This window comes from Oryzias latipes, chromosome 24 (genome assembly GCF_002234675.1).
Source record: "Oryzias latipes chromosome 24, ASM223467v1".
Classification (NCBI taxonomy): domain Eukaryota; kingdom Metazoa; phylum Chordata; class Actinopteri; order Beloniformes; family Adrianichthyidae; genus Oryzias; species Oryzias latipes.
The window spans coordinates 13,600,541-13,616,740 of NC_019882.2; the positions used below are offsets into that span (position 1 = coordinate 13,600,541).

Genomic DNA, 16,200 nt, shown 5'->3' on the forward strand with positions numbered 1-16,200 from the left:
TCCAGGGAGCCAGTTTAGCTCGTGCTGGTTTGCGGCGCCTTCCGTCCGTGAAACCTGGGTTCGACTCCGGGCTGCTCCCTGTTCCCTTCTCTACCTCTGTGCCGGTTCCAAGCCCGGCTTGAGAAGGTTGCGTCAGGAAGGGCATCCGGCGTAAAACATTGCCAAAATTTACCATGCGACTTGTTCGCTGTGGCGACCCCTGATGGGAGAAGCCGAAAGTGGAAGATATTATATGACGTCCAAAAGATGCAGAATTATTTTGAGACACAAATGGATTCACTGGATTTCATGGAAAATGAGAAGCTTGGCTCAATTTCTTCCCATGACATTTTACCCTTCTCCTATCAGGGAAGACTCGCCCTGTGGGGTTTGTCTCATTAAAGTTCGTCTCTGCGCATGTCTGTCTAAGACTTTTAGAGTTTTAATGTGATGGGTTTTTTTACTGGTAGGCCTGTTTGTTTTTGTTTAAGGAGGGGGTGTTGAACAATAAGACCAAATCACTGCCCAGAGCGGAACTTCCTTCCTCGCCTGGTTGTAGTTCCAGGACTGTATAAATGGGGGCTTCAGTCAGTCCTCAGCAGCTCTATCGGGTTTGTTTCGTGGCAAAGCTGAAAAATTTACCATCAGAAGTCCCTGTTGTGAGTTTCTGAGGCATGGAGAGTGTGAGTCGTGGAACAGCAGCGCTGCTTTTTTGTGCGCTTTTGTGTTGGCAGCAGGAAGGGACAGCCTCTCTGCGCGCGCGGTGCGTCCAGGGTCACTGCTACTTCCAAACCCTGGAAAACTTTGAGGACGCAAAGAAGGAGTGCGAAAATCAAATGGGGGAGCTGTTGGTGCCCAATTGCAAGCAAGCTGCGGTGATGACGAACCTGCTAAACGGGCTGAACGGGAGATTCTGGGTGAGAAACATCGACGGGGAAGAACCCTCTCGTCGATGCTCCGCGGTGTCTGCGAGGAAGGGGCAGAACGCGACGTGCGTGTCGGAGCCGTGCCAGGACAGACTGGACGGGTTTCTGTGCCAGTTTGAGCCCGGTGACACCTGTGGTGTTTTGCAGACAGACGCGCAGGTGATTTACAACACATCCCGTGGGTTTACCGTGGAGGACTCGGTCTCGTTTCCACATGGAACCATCGCCACAGTTAAAAGGCTTGGCGCAGAGTTCCCAGATTCCAAACATCTGTGTATCTCAAACCAATGGATTCCAGCTCCTTGGAACTGTGAGGTATTTGGTGGAGGCTGCGAGCTTGGCTGCAGCTCAGCCACAAATACCTGCACCTGTCCCGCAAATCACACCATCCACTCCAACCGCATCTCCTGCACCCCGCACCCTTGTGCAGCCTGCACGCAGGAGTGTGAGCGCCAGGGGGACAAATATGCATGTAGCTGTAAGAAAGGCTTCAGGCTGGGGATGGACCAGAAGACCTGTGTGGACATAAACGAGTGCCAGGAAGTGTCGGATCTGTGTGCAAACGAGGGAGAAGAATGTCAGAACACACTGGGGTCATTCCATTGCAGCTGCATGCCTGATTTTGTGGAGGAGGAAGGAGTGTGCGTGAACATGTCTATATGTTTACATTGTGAGCACATGAACTGTGAAAAGGTGAATGGGGTGTATCAGTGTGTATGCGAGGACGGCTTCAGGGTGTCACCTGAAGACCCCACCAGGTGTGAGGAGCACTGCAATTCAAGAGACTGTAAAGCAGAATGCCTCCCCAACACTGAGCTGGAGGCCAAAGACATGCAGCAGTGCTACTGCCCTAAAGGCTACATCACAGACAACAGGAACGGCACGGTCATCTGCACTGACATAAACGAATGTGAGCAACAGAAGGTGTGTGATCACCACTGTGAAAACCTGTACGGCAGCTACAGGTGTTCCTGCGATGACGGTTTTTACCTGCAAGACCACGGGAGCTGTGTGCCTCTGGACCTGGAGGTTGGATCAGGTTCGGATTTTCCACATCTGGCTCCATCCAACACACCCGCCAGCCTCCAACCAGCCTCGGTGCCCTCCTACATCAAGGCCGGCAGCATCTTGGGCATCAGTGTGTTCATGGTGTTGTGTGTGGTTCTGCTGGGGTGCCTAGTCAGAAACATGATGAGACAATGCAGGACATTCACCATTTCTTCCTTTAAACATCCAGATATTGATCTTTTTTACCTGCAGCAGGTGACAGCAGAGACATACAAGAGGCTGTCATTGGACAAACAGCCCAGAAACGACTCGCAAAGACTCGAAACAACCAACTGAACACATGTAGAGTGTATGAAAGTGGCTTATATGATTTAGGAACTTTCTCCCCAAAGTCTAGAAAATCATGCAACACAACTACACTAATGGAAAAGCACCCTGAGCTAATTATAAAATCAAAGTTCTTTTTTTGTGACCAAGACAAAAAGGGCAAAATTTTTAAAATGGTACTAATGTGTCAATTTCAGTCTGAAGTTTGAAGTTTATTTGGTTCTTCAAATGTAACATTTTTGCTATTTTTAAGCAATAATCAACTTTAACCAAAAAGGGCTGAGGCACCTTAAAGCCCATCCAAAAAAAAAAGAAAAAAAATGAGTTTACACAGAAACAAAACTTTATGTTAATTTGACCAATATGCCACAAACAAAGCATATTCATACATACACAAAAACATTGTTTCATAATACATAATGAAATGTCACTTTGACCAATTCATTAAACAATAGACTAAATTTTATTACCAATATAGGACCTTTGTCCTAACATTTTTGTCCACAAAAAAAACCCCAGGACATATCCGTTTTACATTAGGTATTGTATGATTCAAACATAAAAATACTTCTCAAATTATAATATTCTTCCTTTTTTAAAATAACTTAAAGCACTGTAAAAGGGAAACTACTTTAAAATTCACAAAATAACATTTCTGACACTCTTACATGCACAATATCCACATTTACTTCATGTAATTGATTTTTTAAACAGTGCATTTGTAGATCCATAGAACCAACTTTATTTATGACTCTGATTGCTCTTTTTTGAAGTTTAATATTGGATCAATGTTTTTTGTGTATACATTTTCTATTATTTGCATTATTAGCAAATAGAGAACAGTTGTTGACAGGAGACTTTGTATTTCTAAGTGAAAGGACTCTGACCTGATCAGACTTGTAACTTTTGCTGCTGATTTCTACCTTTTTTTATTATTATTTGAATTCATGTATTTTGAGACACAAAGAGAGATCCTGTTTGGGAGGACATTGCATCTTTTTAACAACATTTATTATAACGTAAGTAAGATTGTTGTACATTTTATAGCTATTTTCCTGTCTGTTCACTTGCTGAGTCTTTCCATCTTTACTGTATAAAAAGTTGATCCATGATCAACTATGTGAATGTAAAAACTCTGGTGTTGTTTACAAAATTGTAAAAAAAAAAAAAAAAGAAAAAAAAAAGAATATGCTACTTTTATTTCCTTTCTTAAATTAGTACATGAATTGCAGACACTTATTTTCAGCTTTGCCCTTATTTTTTATTTTATTTGAAAAAAAGTTGAATTACCTTCTTTTTTTGTTTTAGATTTTATCTTCCACTTCAATGTTATCCAGTGTCAAACATTTAACTTATTTTGCTTCAATAAATATGATAATTTAATCTTAGGGGTTGCCAACTTCTCCCTTCATCACCAAATAATTGAAACATTTTTAGAATTAAAAAAAACAAAATACATTCTTCTTTTAAATTTGATTTCATTAATTTAATTATTAAGAAAAATAGACAAACAAAGCAACACATGTTTACAAAATGTAACTCCCTTTAAGTCCAGCTTTCTAGACCTTCATGTTGGGCGGGGAGGGGCTTCTGTGACGGGGACGTTGAGCAGAAGCCCCAGAAAGAGCGCACGCCTTTCAGTGCGTCGTGCGTAAAACCCGTGCGTAATTGGAGCTGAAGTCCGCCTCGTAGATCAGTGTGCTGGGACTGCGAGTGACTTCCTTCCTCCGAGTGACCACCAATATTGAGATGGGAAGTTATAAAAAGGAATTTAAGTCTTCGAAGAATGATATTAGACTGCTGCATCCCGCGACCTAAACGGACAGCAGAGGCTTGGAAAATGAGTTCCATTAAAAGCTTGTTTGTGTTGGTTTTCCTGGTTGGAAGCGCCGGCGGGATGACTCTCTGCGATGAGGATGATTCTTCTTGCCTTATCTTATTTAAGGGTTCGCTCAATTTTAAAGATGCACAAAATCGGTGCGTACAAGAAGGGGGGCATCTAATGACAATGCGCTCCAACAGATTAAGTCCCCAAATGGCTTCATTGTTACTGTTAACGAACTCGAACGGGGAGTTTTGGATCGGTTTACACCGCCTCGGGGATTGCCCAGATCCAGAGAAGAAGCTGAGAGGTTTCCAGTGGGTGACCAACGACGAAGAAACTAACTACACCAACTGGTCGCCCAGTTTTGACAGCAGCTGCTCCTCTCCCAGCTGCGTCCACGTTTCCACAAGGAACTCTTTACAGTGGGTCCAGGCGCCGTGTGATGGGAAGGCAACGGGTTTTGTCTGCGCGCGTGGCAATTCGTGCCCAGAACTAGAAGCAGAACAGGCTAAGGGTGAGACTATCCGCTACTCACAACCTAACGGTTCCAAATACAGTGTAGACAGAGACAAACACATATCATTGCAGTTGCCCCCTGGATTCACCGCCACCCTGGAAACGTCTAGGATCAAATACTTGTGCGTTTCCAAGCAGTGGGTCCAAGCGCCCTGGAACTGTGAAATACAAGAAGGCGGGTGTGAGTACAAATGCATGATGAACCCCGAGAAGTCTCCCATCTGTTACTGTCCACCTGGACAGACTGTCAACCCAGTTAATAAAAGATCTTGTGAAGCGCAGCCCACGGGTGACCCGTGCCAGGCAATGGGCTGCCAGCATATCTGTTATAAGAAGGGGGACTCTTATGCTTGCGCGTGCCCCCAAGGCTTTCAGATTGCCATTGACGGTGTTTCGTGCTTGGACATCGATGAGTGCGTGGACCCACGACAGTGCCCCGTGGAAGGCACCATGTGCATAAATACTCTCGGCGGGTTTAAGTGCGTCTGCAAACCCGGGTTTAAGAAGACTGGTGACGCATGCATGGACGTTGACGAGTGCGCCCTAGGTCCATGTGAGCATATTTGTGTGAACGTTGTTGGAAGCTACGTGTGCTTGTGCAGTGATGGGCACAGAGTCAGTCCAAAGTCACCTGATAAATGTGACATTTACTGCAACAAAGAGGAGTGTCCCGCGAAGTGCGACCCGAACAACATGTTCCAGTGTTTCTGTCCGGATGGTTTTTTGTTGGAGGAGAGGGGCACGAGCATGATCTGCGTGGATATTGACGAGTGTCAAAGTTTTTCCTGCGACCAGGACTGCAAAAACACATATGGCAGTTATGAGTGCTCTTGCTACCCCGGATTTACTCTTACCAAACGGGGGGGTTGCAAAGAGGACAATGAGGAAAATGGAACTGAAGGCTCCGGATTAATAACCCCGATTTCTGACGCAACATCACCATTTGTCCCATTTCCTGATCCAACAAGAAGCCCCTCGGGAGTGACACCGGGGGGTCTTGGGGGGATTATTGTGGTTACTACGCTTTTGATCTTGCTGGTGCTTGTTGGCTCACACATGCTGCTTAGTCGTAAGAAAAAAATGGAGAGCAGCGGCGCGCTCAAAGCTGCAGAGGGTGATGCGCACGGCCTGGAGCGGGTCACCAGTGACATGGACAAGTGTCAAACCTCTTGTTGAAAAAAGGTTGGATTACTACAGATGGTATGTTAGCATCATATAACTTCAAGTGTATGTCTGTGCTGTTTTTATTGGCACGCAGTAAACGCATCACAAGAATAAAAACAGGCTTTTCTCCTTTGACAGTGGTTGCGCAAAATTAAAACTTTTTACAATAAAAAGAAGGTATGGGTTTGGTTAGTCTTGCACCTCAAACTTCTTGCACTCAAGACACAGTAACAGTACGCCACACAGTGGACGAAAGTGAGAACTACAATTGTAATCTCTGAAAATGTTTTCCCTAACAAACGCAAATGCAGGAAGCATGATTTCTGGACAGAAATTATATGATAAATATAATGACCCTATCTATCTATCTATCTATCTATCTATCTATCTATCTATCTATCTATCTATCTATCTATCTATCTATCTATCTATCTATCTATCTATCTATCTATCTATCTATCTATCTATCTATCTATCTATCTGTCTGTCTGTCTGTCTGTCTGTCTGTCTGTCTGTCTGTCTGTCTGTCTGTCTGTCTGTCTGTCTGTCTGTCTGTCTGTCTGTCTGTCTGTCTGTCTGTCTGTCTGTCTGTCTGTCTGTCTGTCTGTCTGTCTGTCTGTCTGTCTGTCTGTCTGTCTGTCTGTCTGTCTGTCTGTCTGTCTGTCTGTCTATCTATCTATCTATCTATCTATGGTGCCACTTGTATTTCACTCATAATAACTCCTCTACCCCTTAATACACAACACTATGAGGCAAGGTGTTTAACTTTTTACCCAAAGTACAATAGTATTACAGCAAAACACTTATAAAGAGCAGAACACTGTTAGTTAGAGACAGAATTTGCACAGATTCTTGGTCAGTATAACACCACTGTATTTATGTGACAGCTAAAGGTTTTGATTTAACGTGAATCAAAGTTTGAAAATATATGGTTGAGGCTTTTCCCACAGGCCCCAGTCAGATCCAGCCTGAAGAGATGACATGGGATCACTCTCCGGTGGGCCTAGAACCTGCTGGAGAGCTTACAGTTTTTCTCAGTCGCTTCAGTACAATTCTCAGATCAGAATTGATGTTTGCAAATACGTGTGTGCATTTCTCAAAACAATTTGTACAAACAGCAAAACACTATGGATTTCTTGCAAAAGCCTGTAACTTGCTCAATATCTTTAGTGCATCTCTCAAAACTAAGTCTTTATGTCATTGAACATGTCAGTGCCATCAGAATGTCAAGTCCTTGTGTCATTGTCTACGACAAATTACTTAGTCATGTTGTCAATATAATTGTGTTCTTTAGAGGGAGGTTCTGATGTAAACTATGGCTAAAGTTTGGATGACAATCATTGTAAAATATAAGTTACACCTTTTCTGTTTGATTGCAAGAGACTGGACAAGATTCCCATTTACACTTTTATTGTTCATATTGTAATTTGTTGACAGACCATGTCATACCAACATAGAAAAAACGCACTGCAAACAGTAACACAAAGGGAAATAAAGAAAGGACAATATTCTGTACAACAGTACAGGCAGTGCAGTAGGAATTGGTGTGGTCTTCCTACACCTCTTGTCGTTCCTGTATGTTAGGCCACAAATTGTCATCCACATCACAGCGAATATCCTCTCTTGCAATGCAGCGAAATATGTTTGTCACATTATGACAACTTGGTCAACCATTTTGCAGTTGATGACTTATACGATGAACTAATGACTAGGTGTTTTGAGGAGTAAGACTATTGCACAGTGAACTATATAATACATTTTTGATCAACATGACATAAACAATTGATAATGTAGCAAAGAGCAGAGAATTGTACATAATCATTTGCATGGATGTACCAAAGCAATTGCAATTTGTTCAAAGAAGTGAGAAACTGCTTATATGATGTGGACAAGTGACATCATGATGTGAAGATTGAACAAATAGTTTTGGGAATTTCATTCTGATCTGAGAATTGTACTAAAGCGACTGAGAAAAACTGTAAAAGGGGCTGGTGCAATGTGGTTTGGGTGGCAATCGAAGGTGGGTGTCCCTGAAGCCCAAACCCCTGTTCCATAGGAGCAGGAAAAAGTGGCAGGGAGAGGGATTTCTGGGCATCTTTGCCAAGACTGCTGCCCCCACGAACCTGTCCTGGATGAGTGGAAGAAAATGGATGGATGGACAAGACAAATATTTTTTTATTAAAATAAATCACATGTATATTTAATATGCATACCTACATATTACACATTCATGTTATTTACCTAAAACAGTGAACATTAAAATTATTATTATTTTATCTAAACATTATTTCATTAATATTTCTGCATTAATGAGACTTCAGACATACATGTAAAAAGGAAAAAAATAATTAACGTGTAGCACTTGTCACAGCATGTAGTGGGTTTGTGTGCGCGCGCATGCGTGTGAACAGCAGGGTGTGCGTAAAGCTTCGCGGAGGGAGAAGACTCAGAATTATTTAAAGAAAAACGGCTCAACAACGAGACGGAGTGCTTTTAATCTGAAAGAGGGAAAAGGAATGTTGTAATCTGGGAAATTGCGAAACCCTTGTTGTGACAGAGCATCAGAAACGGACAACCCTTCCCATTTGAGCCGCTCTGTGGTAAAGTGAAGGACTGTCGAGGAAGGTTTCCTATGAGGTTCCAAATGGAACCTCATAGTTTCCGGGATTCAGCAGGTCAGATATGGTTTGTTATTTCTATACTTCACTGTAAAAAGCATAGATTATGATTACAAAGATACTCACCATGCCCCAATAGATTCACTTAATCTCTACACTATTGTGTCATGTTTTGTTTGGGATTAAAATACTTCCACAACTTCCACACTGGTTTATTGTGGATTAAACTTTCTAAAAGTTTACCAGTTACTTTATTTTGAAAATCCTCAAAGAAAAACTCAGACATTTTGACATCTTTTTGCTTCATTCCTGCATCGGACACAGTCATATTCACGAGTTTTACAAACTAATGGCTCTAGGATCTAAGATTGAATTGATACTGCAGGTAAAACCTCTAAAATGTTATCAAAATTAAAGATTCAAGTCCATTCTAAATTGTAATTTGAACTTTAAGATAACAATTTTCTAAGTTTAACTTCAAAATAAACCGTTGGGGCTATTGCAACACAAACTGTTACTGTAATATCCTGAACAGGTCAGTAGGACAAACACAACCTGGCCATGTTTGCAGATGATTCATTATAAATGTCGAACATGCTCAAACAGGGATAAAACCCACAGTCCTGCAGCACTTTGTTATCTCAAGGTAAGCAAGCATTCAAAGGCAGCTTTACCAAAGCTGCAGCACAGAACCATGGACCCTCTGAATTCTAACCTTTTTTTTTTCAAACTCTGTTGTTGTAACAGGTGTTTGCACAACCTAACTAATGAAATAGTGTTGCATCTGTCCGCTGTTGCTAATTTGACTGTTTTTGTCTAGTGAGGACGGTATGTGGACGTTGTTCATTCAACTGTTCTGCTCCAGCTGCCTGCAGGTACGGAAAGCCATTTTATTTATTACACACCCAGGAGATTAACCAGACTTTAATATTGTAGGGCCTGTTAGGCCAATATATAAAACAAATTGTGCACTTTATCGTACAAGCACCAACTTTGGTAATAATGTACTGTAGGACCCCCTCTCGCAGAAAAGCATGTTACCCACCTGAAAAATTAAATGTGGCAGGCAATTTTCAAGATGGTTGACACAACCTCACTAAAATATACATGTTGGCCACTTTATTAGCTGTCCAACTGCTTGTTAACACAAATTTCTAATTAGCCAACAACATAACAGCAACTAAATGGATGTAGGCATGTGGACATGGTCAAGACGATCTGCTGCAGTTCAAATTGAGCATCAGAATGGAGAAAAAGGTGGTTTGAGTGGCTTTGAATGTGGTTTTTGGTGCTAAACAGGCTGGTCTGAGTATTTCATAAACTACTGATCTACTGGGATATCCAGTGAGCAGCAGTTCTGTGAGTGGAAATACCTTGTTGATGCCAGAAGTCAGAGGAGAAAGGCCAGACTTGTTCGGGCAGATAGAAAAGTAACAGTAACTCTAATAACTACTGGTTAGGGATGGGTATTGTTAAGATTTTAGCAATACTACTCCTCTTATCCATACTGCCTATCTATCCGGTATTCTCATGTGTATTCTTAGCAATATATTTTTGTGTTAAAACCATGTGCTCCATGTGTGTACCGCTAGCAGACACACCTGTTGAAACAATAGCGGCGCTAGACGTCTTACTGGACGGTCAAACGCTGCGCACCTCTTCGCTAGAATATGGTGCATCTTGGCATGACATTTGGACTGGTTACTGGTGCTACCACCTTTACAAGCGACATTTTTGTTACTGAGACAGTGGGCACTCTCTTCCCTTACTTTGAAAAAATACAGCCACACTTTGGACCTTTTTGCTCATGGCGGCTCTGCTATCCGCATGCTTTTGTTGTCACTTGTCAGGAGATGAACGTGTGGTTGAGAGTGCGTGAGGGTACATGGAAACAAAGTAGTGCATGCAGTGTCCGTGCTGTTGTCACACAACTATGCCAGGATTGTTAAGCAATACAGTTAAGGCTGAAAATTATCGGTCTGGAAAAATTGATGACGTGGCACTGGCATCCCTACCACCGATTACAACCGAGGTCTGCAGAAGAGCATCTCTGAACGTATAACACGTCCAACCTCGAGGCAGATGGACTACAGAAGCAGAAGACCAGACCAGGTACCACTCCTGTCAGCTAAGAACAGGAAACTGAGGCAACAAGTCTTATAGACTTACAGAAAATTGAACAATAGAAGATTAGAAAAACGTTGTCTGGTCTGATGAGTCTACATTTCTGCTGTGGCATTTGGATGGTAGGGTCAGAATTTGGTGCCAACGACATGAAAGCATGGCTCCCAAGTTGTTGTTGGTGGTGTAATGATGTGGGGAATATTTTTTTGGCACACTTTGGGCCCCTTAGTACCATTTGAGCATGGGTTCCAACGCTACATTCTGCTTGAGTATTGAATGCTGACTATGTCCAGCCATTTATGACAATAGTGAACCATCTTCTGATGGTCACTTCCAACAGGATTAGGGGCCATGTCATAAAGCTGTAATCAACTCAGACTGGTTGCTTGAATATAACAATGAGTTCACTGGAATCTAATGGCCTCCACAGTCACCAGATCTCAACCCGATCACCTTTGGGATGCGGTGGAACGGAAGATTGGTATCATGGATGTGTACAAATCTGCAGCAACTGCATGATGCTACCATGTTATTATGGATCAAACTCTCTGAGGAATGTTTCCAGTACCTTGTTGAATCTATTAAGGCAGTTCTGAACGCAAAAGGGGTCCAACTCAGTACTAGCAAGGTGTACCTAATAAAGTGTCTAGTGAGTGTAAAACCTTCTCATGTCTATGATTCATGTCTGAATTTTTCTATTTTTAATAAGTGAATAATATGTGTATAATTGGCATTTTTTTTAAAATAAGGTGAAATAAATATTAGTTTAATGGTTTCTTTTGTTTAAATAGGGAAATTAGGATATTGAATTAGATTCATATTACAATGCAATAGCTATAAAATTGAGAAGCACACAACTGCAAAATACACAACCTATTTACATGTATTTCATAATGGCATCAAAAAAGTTCATTAATGGACAGCTACATACAAACTTATGTGTGTTTGCATTTTCAAGAATGGGTGAATAATTAAACCTTCTGACACACAGGTGGCAGCAGGTTACCAACCGTGCAGCTTAATGGAATTACAGGCGTACTGTGACTCTCGAGAGTACCAGTGGGTTCCATCCTTGCCGTCCAACATCACCCACCTCCACCTGCAGCTAAACAAAATCAGTGAGATCAACAGCTCATCATTTAGAGACTACAAAGAGCTGCAGTTTTTGGACCTTGGAAACCAGGTGGTAGCTCTAACTATCAGAGAAAAGTCTTTTCTTCACCAAAAGAGTCTGGTAAAATTGATTCTTGGTTCTAATCGTAACCTTCAGCTGGAATCAAAGTCCTTTCAAGGTCTGTCCAATTTACAGCAGCTGTTTCTGGATTATTGCGATTTGACAGACTCGATTTTGTCAGAAAACTTTCTGGAACCTCTCCTGTCCTTGAAAGCTCTCGTCCTCTATGGTAACAAAATAGTAAAACTCCAGCCTGGTCTTTTCTTCTCAAATCTCACGTATTTCACATATCTTGACCTCAAACTGAACTGGATTGAAAAAATATGCGAAGACGACCTAGTTGGTTTTAGGGGTAAATACTTCATCTACCTGACCTTGCATTCAAACCGATTGGGTCAGAATAGTGTGGACTGGAAGACCTGTGGAAATCCTTTCAAAGGAATATCCTTTGAAACTCTAGATTTATCTAGAACTGGTTTTGATTCAGAGTCAACAGCGCAGTTCTTTCAAACAATTTCTGGCACTCAAATTTACCAGTTGATATACTCTGGCACCTTAGGAAAAGGCTTTTCTTATAGCAACCTTCCTGATCCAACTAATAGTACATTTCTAGGACTCCAGAATAGTTCTTTGAAGATATTTGAAATTCCTGGACAATGGATTTTTAATTTGCAGCCTTATGTCTTTGGAGCTTTAGAGGATGTGCAACTTATCGACATTTCCCGCAACAAAATTAATCAAATCAGCGTGAACGCCTTTAAGGGACTTGACAAACATTTGAAAAAACTCAACCTTTCATTGAATCTTTTAGGAGAAATTTATTCCCACACATTCAGCGGGTTGGCAGAGCTTACAGTTCTGGATTTGTCCTACAACCACATTGGTGTGTTAGGACATAAGGCTTTCAGCTATCTTCCCAAACTGCAAGATTTATATTTAACTGGAAACTCGCTTAGAAATTTGGGTTTTCCTGCAAATTTACCAAATCTGAACTTTCTTTTCTTGGGAGACAACCGTTTAACTACGCTGAGCAGCATCTTAAATTTAGGAAATACCGCTTTCTACATAGATGTAACTTACAACAGATTAACAAACATAGAAGATGTCTATCTAATATTAACCAATTTCAGCCGACTTCACCAATTTTACTTTGGTGGCAACAATATCAAATGGTGCACCCTTAACCAGGGAACTGCAATGCCCCATGAGAACAAATTGCAAATCCTGGATCTTTATGGGAGTTACCTTCAGATCATTTGGGAAGGAGGGAAATGTCTGGATCTGTTCGACCATCTCAGCAATATGCTCAAGTTAATTTTAAGCAACAATTTTCTCAAAGTTCTTCCACCTGGGATTTTCCGGGGGCTCACTTCGGTTGTTGACATTGACCTTTCATTCAATTCCTTGACCTATCTGGAGGCGGATGTCTTTCCGGCCAGCCTGGAAGTACTCCGCCTCTCACACAACTTCCTAGCCACCCCTGATCCAAAAATTTTCGAGTCTCTTACCTATCTCAGCTTATCGGGAAATCAGTTCAGCTGCGATTGTTCTCTGGAGGGTTTCCTAGAGTGGCTGAATGTAACCAATGTTACCTTTTTCAGTCCGGTTGAAGAGTACAGATGTGGGTTTCCTGCTGCCGTCTATAACATTCCTCTGCTTGAATATTACACCATCATTGAGCCCTGTGAGGAGGATGATGAAAAGATCGTTGCAGCTCTCAAATTTACCCTTTTTGTCCTTTCTGCCACAATTGTCCTTAGCATCACACTCAGTGGTCTTATTTATGCCCGACTCAGAGGTCAGATATTCATTATCTACAAAAACATGATCAACATGGTTTATGCGGGCCCAAAACCAACACCAGCAGAAAACGACTCGGAGTTTGATGCCTTCCTCTGCTTCAGCAACAGTGACTACAAGTGGGTGGAAGAAGCTCTGCTGAAAAAGCTGGACAACCAGTTTTCAGAGAAAAACGTCTTCCGCTGTTGTTTTGAGGCCAGAGACTTTCTTCCCGGGGAGGACCACCTCTCAAACATCAGAGATGCAATCTGGGGCAGCAAAAAGACAGTTTGCATTGTCTCAAAAAAGTTTCTTGAAGGTAATATGTTCTGACTTCTAAACTTTTAGACCATGAAGATGGAAAACAAAATGTTTTTCTGCAAAATGAGATGTTTATTGACTTACTGGGTACTTAGGCAACTTTCAAGTCCCAGTCCCATGATCATTTCCAATCATGCCTTTGTTTACACTCCTTCCCGCTAGCTTATAGCCCCTCACACCCCAACCTAACATTACAACAAAAATAGCGAGCAATTTCGGAGCTATCCGGACAGTTTTGAGCCAGATTTGGAAAATTAAGAATGAGCTGAATTTCTGATGAACTATTGCAGCTCTGCAGAACTATGTCCCCGAAAACGACAAATTTAAAAAAAAAAACATTTTTGCTAAAAATGGCATAGTCATAATTAAAAGACCAATGGGAACGCTGTGAAAATAGCTCGAAAGATTATCGGACTGGGACTTTAAACTACAATGGAGAATTTATTCTTTCAATGGAGAATTTATTTATGTTTTTTTTTTACATACATTGATACCAGTTTCTTACAGACCAAAACCCAGTGCAAGCGACAAAGTCCAACTTTACTGTTTAGAAAAAATAACCTTTTTTAAGTTTGTGTGACCAATAATCCCTTCATTTATGAAATGTAGCTGTTAAACATTTACACTAATTGAATTATAACAGTGGTATACATTTTTCTAGGTAAAGATTTTAACTTATTTTACTTTTGACAGCAGCACATATGAGTTCCTTTCAAAATAAAATGCACCCTGTGTCATTTAAGATCCTCCTGCTGTTGTGCAGCAGAAGAAGATAATATGGGCTTTAAGTTTATTTAATAATAGTCAATTAAACCTTTTACCATCATTTTGCTCAGTTATCTGACGTGTTAAATATCCAAACATAGATTGAAAAAAACTCAAGTAACAAACTTATTATTTTTGCAGATTTCTTTAAAGAGCTGCACGTGGCTCTGCGCAGACCCCTAAGTTAGAAGAATCTAACAGAATGCAAACTAAAACCAACCTTTTTTTTTTGGTAGATGGTTGGTGTTTGGAGGCTTTCTCTTTAGCCCAGGGCCGAATGCTGGAGGAACTAACAAACATTTTGATTATGTTGGTGGTTGAGAAGGTGAGTATTATGGAGATAACTTGACAACTTAACTTGACATTTACGAATTTGATATTTTTCACTTTCATCTAACTTTTCTTGGGTTTGTTGACAAAAATGACCAACTTAGCAAAAAGATGTCACACAACTAATTTTCAGAATAAGCAAAACTAAAATCTCTATATTTTACTGTATGGATTCAAAGATGGCTCACTATCAGCTGATGAAATGCAACGCAGTCCGAGCATTCGTTCGGACGAGAGAGTACCTGACGTGGCCAGAAGACCCTCAGGATTTGGACTGGTTTTATGAGAAACTTAGCTTGCAGATCCTCAAAGACACCAAGGTGAAGAAATTTGCGTTGGATGAACATGAGGCTGGGAAGCTAGCAAGGGCCGAACCCATTCCTGATGGTTTAGAAGACATTGGTATGGATGATATTAGAGTGGCTGGTGTCTGAACTCTTGAACCTCATTTACTGTGAAGTTTTTCTCTGGTTAAAAATCCCCATTCATGCATACTGTGTGTCAGAATGGCTTTCTTTATAAAGGTCACTGTAATTTCAAAAACATATTTTTAAATGGCATAATTGATTGTACTTTTACTTTATCTTTTTGACATTTTATGAAAATGTAGATTTTTCTTGACTACTTATGTGGCATTACATTGAATGTGAATGTATATTTAAAACATTTTTATATGTGTGGTGTACATACTTCTGTATTTTTTGAGAGGTTGGTTAAAAGATATACAAAGGCAAAGTTTTGTTTGGTGACATCTGTAAAGAACAGTGGGGTTGAGGTGTAATGGAATACGATTTTCCCTGTTTAAAATTGCATTTCTGAGTATTTCTTTGTTGTTTTTTAAGACAGCACTCTGTCACTGATAGGATATCACATTGTATGTTTTACTGATTTTTTTGTGTTTAATTTTCTTACAAAGAAGCTTCATTGATGTCTAATGAGATCCCATTGGCTGAATTTAAATCCATTTAAGATAAAAGATTTAGGCAGCGTTGATCAGGATTTGCAAGCAAATTTTAATGAAAAAAATTTGGGATGTGTTTGTGTTTGATGAAGAAATCAATTAAACTATTCTTTTCCTGGTTGTCTCTTTGTCTGATAAAGGCCTAATTGGCAAAACTTTGCTTACAAACTGTGAAAGTAAGTTTCCACTCTCCTTTCAGCCTCTTACACATTACTTTTTATGAGAAAAGTCTGACAGTTTTGAGTACTTACAGAGTGGTGTTTACATGGTGCAACATTTTGTTGTTTCTGATGGGTATTTATGTGCCACCTGGTGCATATTTATGTGTTCCTATTTTGGTTCATATTAACATATTACCCTTTGGATTTTTACATGGTACCCTC

General features: G+C 40.8%; 2 protein-coding genes across 4 annotated transcripts; both read left to right on the forward strand.

Annotated features, from left to right (window-relative positions):
- Nucleotides 1-524: 524 nt before the first annotated feature.
- Nucleotides 525-5,918, forward strand: LOC110017766. The gene is made up of 2 exons (XM_023953295.1): nt 525-2,246; nt 3,976-5,918. Exons 1-2 carry the CDS (start codon nt 654-656, stop codon nt 5,755-5,757), a joined length of 3,375 nt encoding a protein of 1,124 aa, XP_023809063.1. The 5' UTR covers nt 525-653; the 3' UTR covers nt 5,758-5,918.
- Nucleotides 5,919-7,683: 1,765 nt separating this feature from the next.
- LOC101166842 (toll-like receptor 5) lies at nt 7,684-15,938 on the forward strand. 3 transcript variants are annotated; one of them, XM_020714799.2, is made up of 6 exons: nt 7,684-8,371; nt 8,404-8,420; nt 9,184-9,238; nt 11,479-13,759; nt 14,763-14,851; nt 15,036-15,938. In XM_020714799.2, the coding sequence occupies exons 3-6, from the start codon at nt 9,194-9,196 to the stop codon at nt 15,288-15,290; spliced, it is 2,670 nt and encodes an 889-aa protein (XP_020570458.1). In that variant the 5' UTR covers nt 7,684-8,371; nt 8,404-8,420; nt 9,184-9,193; the 3' UTR covers nt 15,291-15,938. The 3 variants fall into 3 exon arrangements, with proteins under 3 accessions (XP_020570458.1, XP_004083724.1, XP_023808565.1); XM_004083676.4 differs by having other exon boundaries at nt 7,684-8,420; XM_023952797.1 differs by lacking the exons at nt 7,684-8,371; nt 8,404-8,420 and adding an exon at nt 8,439-9,009.
- Nucleotides 15,939-16,200: the final 262 nt, after the last annotated feature.